A 12204-nucleotide genomic window follows, 5' to 3' on the forward strand; every position below is an offset into this window, starting at 1 on the left:
TTTGCCCTTATCTATTGCCTCACCATCTCAAAGAAGTTCACCAGACTGAGTAGGCATGACTTGCCCTTGACAAAATCAAACTGGGTTGGGGCCAGTATCTGGAGGTTTCCTATGTCATTCTTGATTTAATATAGTTAAAAGGACAATTCATCCCTGAAAATAATGCTGATGTAGTAGTCAAAGGACTTGTTTTGTTTTTTGTTTTTTTTTATACAGGAAAGCATAATAACATTTGCTTCCCATTTTGATCTAGGTAGTTTTGAAGCTTGTTAACTTTTCTATCTGACATAAGTGTGTTCTCATTTTAATGGAAGACATAGAAGACATCTCATTAGTTGCCTTAGCGACACAGCTGCAAAACAGTTACCAAAGATGGGTTAGGGAATAGTAATGTAGTAAAGCAGCTTCAGGTTTTAAAAGACAAGGTACAGTTATGGTGCTGGGCAGAGCACCAGCTTCAGTCACTGGGCCTCTGGTCAGCATCAAAGTATCCAGTGTGCATCTTTGGGTAATGAATATCCAATAGCAGCCCATAAGAAAAAAAAAAACAACACAGCTGATTAAGTGGTGCTATGGATGTAGAAATCTGGCAAAAGTAGAAAATAGCTATGAGGAATCAGAAAGTGAAGGTGCACGACAGAATGTGTTAAGATCTTCAGGGCAGTCTCAGCATAAGTCATTTTACTATGAAACTCCTTCCAAGAACAGAGAAATGCACATAACTGGAAAAAAAGATAGAACTTCACAGTAGTCATAAACTTTAAAAGATGCATATTAGTGAACAGGATGCTATTTGTTGTAACAATAGGATAGTTTTCCTTCATTTGTGCATGACATGCAACTCTTTGGTCTTTCTTTTTGCTTTTTTACTTAGTTCTTTTCTCAGTAGCATCAACACCACTTTATTTTTTCCCACTGAAATGCAAACTTAACCAGTACAGCAGGACAGAAAGTGAAGGATGACAGTAAAGATATGGCAGTGACACAGGATTCTCCTAAGATCTTAGCACAGCACTTATAAACCATTGCATCTCCTGCTGGAATCCCAGTATCATTGCCTCTCATCCTCATGTTCCCATGATTCACCCCTAGGACCACATTAAACAGAGACTGAGAATGCAGCAATAATGTTTTCAAATTTTACTATCAAAAGGAAGCGATACTCTTACTCAGATAGCAGTTTACATGTACTAATGGCACACAAACTCCTCTTTTAAGGTACATCAGACGTCTAAGACAGACTGCCATGTACTATCTGCTCAACTGTGTAATGACCTCGGGTCCATAAACAGTACAAATGATAATGCTCCCAGCATTAGATTTCCCCTAGGGAAAACACACAAATAACTTCAATTCAAAGTGAGAACCAAGGCACATTTTTTCTCTTTAAACACATTTAAAATAAAACTGAACTTAACCACTGCTTTCTTAGCTAGAATAAACATTTTGGTTAGTCCCTAATTTAATTTCAATCAAAATGAAGATATGGACAGATTTCATTTTAGCTTTATTTTAGTAGACTTTCACTTTAAGGATGTTTGAGCATGTGATAATTTCTTCTATAAATAAAATTAATGGATGATGTGATGATGCATGAGTAAGTACCCCAGATATCACTACGATTAACGTATCTTTAAGTCATTTCATTTACCTGCTGGCGGTTTCATAAAAGGAGGTGAAATTAAAGGTACAATGATAGGCATATTCCCATGTTCTTTTGAACCTGCAGGTACATCTCCAAGTCCATTCCCTGTAGCGAATCCTGTATAGCTTGTGTTTGTGTTAGAAGTTGAAGTTACCATGTCTTCTGATACTTTGGATTTTGGCAAAGAATTTTCTGAAATTAAAGAGAGGGGATGTGAAAACATTTTACTTTGCTGATGCAGTATCTTTATGTTTTCTCATTTTTTTTTTTAACTTTGGGTTTAAAGTAAAAATTATCTTCTCAATTTTTTGATGCTATCACTCCTTTGATATTAATGCACATGTAAATGCTTTGTAATTATGAATCAAATCGTGTTAATTAATATATAACAATATATAACATTTGTTATTGCTCCTTCCCATTACATCGCTATAATGGAGCTTATGCATATTCACAGCCTTGTCTCACAGTGCTGTTTCTGCACGGTATTCCAGCTATAAACTGCTTAACGATAATACATTATCTTACAACTGTCAATTTTAATGTTCATTTACTTTATGCAATGTTCAAACTTTGTTCAGGGCTCTTCTTTATCAAGTGTTGTTTATCATTTTAGTATAGTTTAACCTGTGTGAATGATTATCCATTAGCATTACTTCTACACATTATGAAGTCAGCTTACTACTTCTCAGCAGGATTTTGGCCAGAAAATAATTTTCCATAATGATTACACAGATAATAAAAGATGCAGTTTACATTTCACAGCATCAGCTCATGCTGATCTGTGGAAGTGAACGCTCCTCGGTATGTGCTTATCAGTACAGATGAATACATATGCTTTGCATACTCGCGTACTGTCCATGAGCCTGATTTATCAGTGTCCCTCAAGACGTAACTATTTCAGGAATACCCTTTTTACAATTTCTCCCAGTGCTAGTACGCTATGTGTCAGGAAATCATCTGATTAATTTTGTTGCTGTGATGTGTTAGGTATGGATTTATTGAGAATATGAAATGACCAGGAATGCATTCACCACAAAGTAAGCCATAGCCACTAGTACTGGATGAAGACGAGGCTCGAGCAGAGAGCTCAAAATGTGTTTGCCTAGGATACCGTTCCTAGTTTGTTGATGTTCTCCTTTTCAAAACTAAAAAGCAGTTTTTTGTAATCGGACAGGGAAGCTTCTTCGTTGCTTCAGCACTAGCATAATGTTTTGTTTAGAACTCATAAAAAATTATTTCTGAACAAAGAATTCTGAATTCCAGGACATGAATATCATAGAACCAAAAGGATGTCAGATACAATGACGATTCTCCAGCATGTAATGTTGCTTTAGCTATCAAGTGACTGTATAAGCTGTCAAGGATCTCTGGTAGGGTGCAAGACAAATGCACAAATCAGCACACATGAAATCAATGTTATTGTAAAGTATAGCCAAGATGCATGGCCCTTTTTAGATGGTAAAGGCATATCTACACCTTCATTACTACACTGCATATAATGTGTATGATCTCAGAAAAAAAAATAAAAAAAGGGATAGAGTACAAATTAACAAAATACCAGGTTATAAATGAACACAACAAGGCAGAACCAATTTCAGTGACACACTCTTGCCATGAGAAAAGGACACTGAATCTGCTCTGATAAGAAAGCTATATTTGAGTTTTCAGTTTGAAATTGACACCCTCCTCCTATTAGTTATCACTTTACAAGTTGAGCAATGCAACTTATACAGATGTTAAACCAGTGATAATGTAATTTTCATAATGACTACAGTCCTTACAGAGAATAAAAAGAATACGTGGATAAACACTGCAATACTGACATGACTGTACTTATAATAAAGCAAAGTAAAACTGCACACAAGACCACTGTCAGCTCTTGCAGAGTGGTTTAAAGACAATGTTCTAGAGGCTGTTTCCTCTCTGTCATGCCATTTTAGAATGTTTTCACTTCATTCATGCAGTCACGTACGTGTGGACACACTTTTGGACTTGGTCTGGTAAATAGATATTTTGCCTAATGGTCAGACTATCTCAAGAATTAATTCAATCTTGGGCTTCCTGTGAAAAAGTCACCTCATAGTGAAGTGGTTCATAACACATATTGGCACAACTTCACATTATTTATGGTGCCTTGAGTCCATTGATGGCCAACTCCTCAGGGTAACCAGAACTGAAGTTCCAGACTCTCCACCTGCAGTCTATAATTCATCCATAACTGGCATTTTGCATTTAGTTACAAGAACTCTTCTGAACTGTATGCTTGGGTTAAAATTGAACTTCATAAGCCTCATAGGCCAATATAGCTGTAATAATGCAAAGGCTGATGGACCTGCCTACTTGAGGAATAAGTATTTATGTCCATTATACAATATACTAAACATACAGAGCCAATATGTATGCATAATGATGTTGCATCAAATAATCTGCAGTGTCAGTGGTGCAACAGGTTGCACACTCGCCTTTGGTGCAGAATGCTGTGGGTTCTATTCCCACTCCAGGTGGATCAATTGCTGACACTGCAGTGCAGCATAAGAGTGGGATGCTCTGTACTTCTGAGTGTGCCATCACTTAGATAAGACATTAAACTGAGGCCCCATCTGCTTGAGTTAGTGGTAGCTCAGGTGGATGTAAAAGATCCCACAGCACCTATCAAAAAGAGTAGGAGCTCTTTATTTACATAATCCATAGGTATTTACACAATCACATAAATTATTTACATTAGTACTTATTTACATTCTTTATACATCTTTTCAACAATTTACAATATATTTTATCCATTATTTATTTATTTATTTTAAATCTGTTTACCAGTAAAGTCCAACTGGACACAAGTCCTTTTTCAGTGGAGGCCCAGGGAGAAAAGCTCTACAGGATGGAAAATGCAAAAATTTACATATATAATAAAAATAGCAACATACATGCAATTACAGTGCAGTACTGAAGACAATTGCATATATAAAAATAAATATATCAAAATCCAATATATATATATATATATATATATATATATATATAAATATTATTCATAAATCTCATCTTCCTTTTTCATTTTACTTCATCATATATAACACATACGTATTACTTTTTATGATCCCCACTCCAGTTTCCACAACCAAAAGCTTTTTTTTAACATAATTCTGAAGTCCCATTTTTCATTGTGCATTACTTCCTTAACCCTCTAATTCCAGATTAGCCATAACATGGCAAATGTTTTTTTGAGATTTTCTTCCTCTTTTTACTTGGATATCTATAGTAACCAAACTCAATCATGTCCAAAATTAAATTACTTCTGTTAATAAAACAAAACAATCTAAAATAAATAAACTTTAATCATACACTGGTAAAAAAACTGGTAAGCACTTTCATTCCCAAGACCATGGTACTTCATTAAACCAAGTTACACCAGACCACAAGCACATTATATATGTTTTAAAACAGTCACATGACATCTTTCCAGCCACATGACTCAACAATTCCTAATGTATTAATCCTTTCTTTTTTAAAACAATTTTGAAACTCTTCCTATCATTCATACCAGGAGCATTGCATGCATTTAATCTAATCTGCCAACAATATTCTTTCCAATCCAAATCATCTTCCGCATCTAGCCTTTTACTATAATTTAACACCTAATCTATAACTGAAAAGTGAAAACTCACTTCACTACTACCCTTATGTTTTTGTACAACATGTTTAGCCAAACACCTGATCTATAACTGAAAAGTGAAAACCTCAGTTCACTACTACCCTTATGTTTTTGTACAACATGTTTAGCCAAACCATTGCTCATATCCTGTATCCCTATCACTGTCTTATGCTCATACATTCATTTGCAGAACTCTCTAGTAGTTCTTCCTATATAAAACCCTGGACATAAATCAGATAGAGCAATGTAAACTACAAATTTGGATCTACAATTAAAACTAGAATTTAAATGAATTGTATAATTCCTAGCCTCTATATATACTTCTTGACCTTCCAATACTAGGGAACAAAACTTACAACTCCTACATTTTGTCATCCCTTTATTTACATCTAAAACTTCATTATTTTTATAGAAATATTCCTTCAAATTTTCCCCCTTTTGGATACAACTGAGGCTTCTTACCTATAACTTCTTTCAGTTCTTCAAAAATAGTAAGAAATCTCCAATTATTAATAATAATCTGCTTTATATTTCTTTAATCCACTGTATGGGATAATTTAAATTCATTTAAATTCTAGTTTTAATTGTAGATCCAGATTTGTAGTTTACATTGCTCTATGTGATTTATGTCCAGGGTTTTACATAGGAATAACTACTAGAGAGTTCTGCAAAAGAATGTAGGCGCATAAGAGAGCAATAGGGATACAGGATATGAGCAATGGTTTGGCTAAACATGTTGTACAAAAACATAAGGGTAGTAGTGAACTGAGTTTTCACTTTTCAGTTATAGATCAGGTGTTAAATTATAGTAAAAGGCTGGATGCGGAAGATGATTTGGATTGGAAAGAATATTGTTGGCAGATTACATTAAATGCATGTAATGCTCCTGGTATGAATGATAGGGAGAATTTCAAAATTGTTTTAAAAAAGGAAGGGTTAAAACATTAGGTATTGTTGAGTCATGTGGCTGGAAAGATGTCATGTGACTGTTTTAAAACATATATAATGCACTTGTGGTCTGGTGTAACTTGGTCTGATGAAGTTCTATGGTCTTGAGAATGAAAGCACTTACCAGTTTTTTTACCAGTGTATGATTAAAGTTTATTTATTTTAGATCGTTTTGTTTTATTATTAGTAGTGCGAATACGGTTGAGTTACAAAGCCTTTTACTGGTTGTTTTGGTAAACTACTTATGTCTTTAAAATCATTCACATATTTGCCTATAACATTTTTACCCTTTTACATTGTATAAAAACATGTTGATGTGTTTCAAATTCACCACAGTACAATTGACTCTGTCTTTTATATTTTGATACGGCATATTTGCCTTCACTGGTAGCTTTTGTATAGACAATCTCCATAGTACATTTTGACCTTCTATATGTTTTTATATCTCTTCATTCCTGCAGCACTAGCATTCCTTGTCTCAGCATTTAATTCCTTCCAAGGATATATCCTGTAATAATTTTCCATAATCTTTCTACTTTCTATCATTTTCAATTTCTTTCACATTAATTTTCCACAAAATAATTTTATCTTGATACTTTTCCATTTCTTTATTATAACAGCTCCTTTTTTTAGAACTAAAAAAAGTCAACCATTCCATTTTATACTTCACACTTAATATTTTCATTACTAATTTATCCTCATTACATTTTAAACACTTCAATACTGTGTATAAATTTAAGGAAGATATATACATTATGTTGTGTCTTTTGGCTTTTCCCGGTTAGGGGTCGCCACAGCAGAACTGTCTGCTAATGATTGGCAGTAGATTTTTACATGCCGAGTTGCCAGCTCTGATGCACAACCTTCAACGAAGGTACGCCCATTTACACATGTCTCCACACAGAAGACGCTCTAGTTGAGAATCAAACAGGACGTCTTACTGTGAGGCAACAACGCTACCGCAGCACCACCACCGCAGCCCTTTTCACTATGCACATACAATACCCCTCTTTTCATGGGGTTTAACCTTGATCCCCATATAAAGGCAAATATATTGTATACATCCTTCTCTAAATTTAAAGGAGTACTAAAGACACTAGTAATCTTTGTTAACAGAACTGAATTTATTAAATATACTTTCTTTTTAAAGGAAAGCCTAAAAGACATCCAAACCACACACATTTTTAAAATTCCTCTATGTTCTTTTTCCATAGAGAATTCATAATTTCTTGCTTCCCAAAGTTTATTCCAAGGATCTTAATTTTTTTCTTTATTAAATTCAACTCCACCAAGCTTTCATTCAAAACGTAAGCCTTGACTTTTATCTTTATTTAATATAATCCCAAGCACATTAATATCTTCGTGTAACTGCTTTATTAATACATTCATACTAACTTCATTTTTAGTTGTAATGATGTCATCTGCATAATTCAACAATGGCCATTTTTATCCTTTCCTTAGAAATATAACTATTAGCATCCATCTCCTTATTCATGTATATTGATATTACATTCATTACTAGTGTGAATAATGTACCACTCAATGGGCATCCTTGCCTGATACCCTACCTCCCAACTGTGCCAAATTACTTGGTTTTTACACAGTTTTGGGGTCCAAATAATGGGGTGCCATGATTTCCAAGTGGCACCCCTTCATTTCTGAATTTCCCGGTTATTTTATTTGAAGTTTTGCATTCATGTCTTGCCTGCCGCGAGGGGATGGAACTGTTAATGGCAGAATAAAACTGCAAGGTGAATGGTACTGAACAATTGCTGCAGCCCGCAGAGTTAAGTTTTCCTAAGCTGCAACGTGAACAGAACAAGCCGCAAGGTTAGAGTGGACAGCTGCTGCAGATTCTGAGAACAGAATGTTTAGCTGCTTGAACGTTTTTCGTGTGTGTGTGTGTTTGTGATGCCCCAGGTGAATATACCTGGTGGCTAGAGGTACTCAGGCTCAAACCTTGTACCTTGGTACAGGTAATAAGAGCCTAAAGTCCCTACCCACCACCACTTCCAGATTTATGTCTCATATTTTTGTTCTGTTCCTCATAAAATCTGTGTTTTTTGTGGCAAATCAGCGAAGGATTTAATTCACTAAATAATGACAGGCATTTACATTTCAGACTTAATATTCTTCAGAAAATAAATGGTAACACAAAACCTTTTATTCTGGCAATTTTCTAAGTTTATACGATCAGTATTTGAAATTTCTTCCTATTTTTAGGGCTGTATTCCCCCATTATTGGCTTTGTCCAGTTTTCTTTTGTGCTAAGAGGTTGAGAGCTATGGTGAAAAGTGAGAGCTGAATTCACTAAATGATAGCCATTTAAGTTTCAGTCTTCCTGTCTTTCAGGAAACTGCTGATTTGGCATAGTTGTATGTTGCTCTGAGTGTAGTGCACAGGGTCTTGGGTTCAAGACTTGGCAGTGAAACTCATGGTGGTAACACAGCATTTTATTCTAGCAACTTTCCAAAATTATACAAGCAATATTTAAAATGTGTCCCTGTTTTTGGCCTTTTGTCCCCCCCCCAATACATTTTGTCTTTTTCCAGATTTCTTGTGCTGCAAAACTGAGAGATACGGTTGAGTGCCGAGTGGATTTTACAAGGAGCTGAGAGCTTCAGGGGAAGAGAAGTTTAGTGTTGCTTATGCTGAGTCTGCTTGCATTAATAGCAGAACAGGTTAAATACTTGCTTTTGATGGAGAAGGTTGTGGGTTCTACTCCCACACTATGTAAATGCATTGCTGATACTTTTCTGTGTTGTTGTACTTTTAAAGGGGGTAGGTGTAACAAGTCAAGGGAGCAGCTACAGATACAACAGAAGTGAGAAAATGTCATGCACAAGGGCATTTGTGCCTCAGTGGAAAGAGCAAAAATATAATTAACCCAAATTCAGGAACAGAAAATCATAATTATTATGTTCTGTGCTGCATTATAAGAAAAATATTTTTAAACAAGTACAGTACATTTTCCAGCATTCAAGATAAAACACATATTTTTCCACTGCAGACAGTGGAGAAGCAAGAGTGGCCAGTTAACAGCAACTGGATTACAATGATAGTTTTGATGGTTCAGGACGAATGTAGGAGAGGGTCTGTCAGTACTTGGTCTTGGACTAAAAATTGGAAGTCTTAAAACATTCAGTTCACCTAGTTTATTTTGTTGTGCATTTACAGCTATTGAGTTGGTCTGATAACACAAAAGTCAAGCAAAAAAAACTGAAACTGAAAATAAGTTTGAGAAGCTGTGCAAGATGCCCATGACTTACACTACTGTCATTTTATATATATATATATATATATATATATATATATATATATATATATATATATATATATGTGTGTGTGTGTGTGTGTAAGGAGACTTTTATGATGGAAATGTTCTGATTTGGGCAGTTTTGTCATTATTGGTTCATGCATTTTGTTTCATTGCCTACTGGAAAAATGTTCAAACAATAAATGTAAAATGTACTCTAAGTCTAATAAGTGTGCTGTATTATACAAGGAATATAATTTAATAAAGTCAGGAAGGTGCATCAAAGAACACATTTATGCTTCTTGTTTTGTGTGCAAAGGGCCTATGATTTGAAAACAGCCCAAAGGTAATCTTTATCCACCACTGGCCAGATACATTTTCTTTGGATGTGGTGTGGGTTTCAATGCTGTTTCAATGAATGTGAGTTTCAAGGGCAGAGAACTTTTAATGCTAAGTCTATTTTCATTGTGAGACAGTATGGATTTGTTTAGCAGATATCTATTAGTGTTTGTGCATTGTGCTATAAAATGCAAATATAAAATCCAAATAATCATTGTAGAAGTAAAGCAGTATGCACATTAGTGTTTATGGTAAATGGGGCAAAATAACCAGATAATGGGACATTGGAATGGTTGCAGGGGACTCTGGTGCTATAGATTGGGTGTCTGTTCTTCAGTTTGCATTTGAAAGCTGGTATTATACTCAGCTGACATTCATTATCATTAGGGTCACTGCAAAAATATCCCAAACAGCATATCCACAGCTAGTCGGGTTTGGCTTTATTGGCCTGAAATTGTCCATTAAAATGATGAAACAAGTCATGGGCTTTCAGAATTGCCAATTAGTTGAAAAGTACAGTTTTGTACCGACCATAAATGTAGATGTTCGAGTGTATACACTGCTGCAGTCATTACACTTGGGTTATCCTGCCATCAGGCGGTTCCCCAGTTGGCCTGAGTTCCAAAGTGTAGGTCCAGTGTTGGTTGCTGTCGCTTCTTCCCTGATGTCAGTGTGACAGGGGTATATAAGATGCAGCTGACGCCATTGTCTGCAGTTTTTCTTGCCCCAGATGTCAGGTGCCCCCAAAAAGGTAGGCAATTCAAATTGCTAATAAAACATACATAAGAAAAGCAATCAACAACTTTCAGTTACCAGCAAATACTCCCCATAGGTAGTAAAGGTTAGAAGACATAGGTACGTACCAGCAAGTTAGAGGGGAAGGAAGGAGGGTAACCTGGGCTGCAGCAGTGTATACACTCGAACATCTACATTTATGGTAGGTACAAAACTGTACTATGTTCATCGTGTTACACTGCTGCAGTCATTACACTTGGGTAGAATCCCAAAGCTGAGGTAGGGTGGCTGGTTCTATGAGGCATTAGGGGTGGCTATAAGGCCCTGCAGCACTGCAGTGGCAAAGCCAGCTCTGGATTTAGAGTATAGAGGCAGATGGTAATGCTTGGTGAAGGTATGCACAGAACTCCAAGTTGCTGCTTCCAAAATGTCCTTGGTAGGTACTCCTCTGAGATAGGCAGTTGAAGTGGCTGTTGCCCTGGTGGAATGAGACCTAATGCTGTTAGGTACAGGTTTCCCATGGTGTATATAGCAGAAACGTATGCAGTGTCCTATCCATTTTGAAATAGTCTGTTTTGAAATGGCTTTTCCCTGTGCTCCTGCAGCATATGCTACCAACAATTGCTCAGTTTTTCTGAAAGCTTTGGTTTTGTCCAAGTAGAAGCGTAACTGCCTGTGTATGTCCAAAGAATGCAGAAGTCTCTCCCCTTTATTTTGTGGTTTTGGATAAAAAGTTGGCAAGTGAATAGTTTTGTTTAGAGCCACACTTGATACCACCTTTGGCAAAAAAGTAGGGTTTGTTCTTAAAGACACACTGTCTTGGTGGAAAATGATGAAAGGTTCCACTGCCATTAGTGCCTGTTAATCTGAAACTCTTCGTGCTGATGTTATTGCCAGAAGCAGAGCAGTTTTCCAAGAGACATATTTTAAATCTGCTGTGTTAGCTGGCTCAAAAGGAGGTAAAGTTAATTTTTCCAACATAAAGTTGAGGTCCCAAGTTGGAGTAGGTGCTCTACGGGGCGGTCTTATGTTTTTAGCCACTCTGAGGTACTGTTTTAGCAAGGGATTAGAAAAAATTGGTGGATCCATGTTGTAATGAGCAGAGATGGCAGAGGCGTGGATCTTGATGGATGAAAAGGAGAGGCCTTTGTCCAGCATCTCAGTTAAATATTGTAGTATCTGAGGAATATTTGGGACAAGAGGGTCAAGGCTGTGAGCCTGGTTCCAGGCATAGAATCTCTTCCATTTATTCGAATAGGCTTTCCTGGTGCTAGGCCTTCTGGCCTCCAGAATGACATCCATAACAGCTTTGGAGAGAGGCATTGCTTGCTTGACTAAGGAATCTTCCATGCAGCCAGGTTTAAAGTCTTTAGCTGGCTGTGAAGTATCTGATTGTTGTGCTGAGTCAGATGATGTGGGATTTGAGGCAAAATCCAGGGTGGGCCTTGTGCTAAGTTCTTTAAGATTGGGTACCAGTGCTGGCGTGGCCAGTCTGGGGCAATCAGGATCATCTTGGGCTCTTCTTGCCTGGCTTTTATGAGTACCTTTGGAAGGAGAGGTAGTGGTGGGAAAGGATATACTTGTAGGTTTTTCCAGCTGAATGAGAGGGCATCCACTTTCCATGCTTGT

The 12204-nt window shown here is 36.5% G+C and overlaps 1 protein-coding gene across 4 annotated transcripts in view; it reads right to left on the reverse strand.

Annotated features, from left to right (window-relative positions):
* The window catches only part of LOC122796729 (sine oculis binding protein homolog), a 1221885-nt gene that overhangs the window by 756116 nt on the left and 453565 nt on the right, over positions 1-12204 (reverse strand). For 3 of the 4 annotated variants that reach the window (XM_044065452.1, XM_044065445.1, XM_044065438.1), the window contains exon 4: positions 1652-1837. The exons of the other annotated variant lie outside the window; for it this stretch is intronic. In XM_044065452.1, the coding sequence (XP_043921387.1) occupies positions 1652-1837 (186 nt within the window). The remainder of the gene's footprint in view (positions 1-1651; positions 1838-12204) is intronic. 4 annotated transcript variants of the gene reach the window in all.

This window comes from Protopterus annectens, chromosome 1.part0 (assembly GCF_019279795.1).
Source record: "Protopterus annectens isolate FY-2018-M chromosome 1.part0, PAN1.0, whole genome shotgun sequence".
Taxonomy (NCBI): domain Eukaryota; kingdom Metazoa; phylum Chordata; order Ceratodontiformes; family Protopteridae; genus Protopterus; species Protopterus annectens.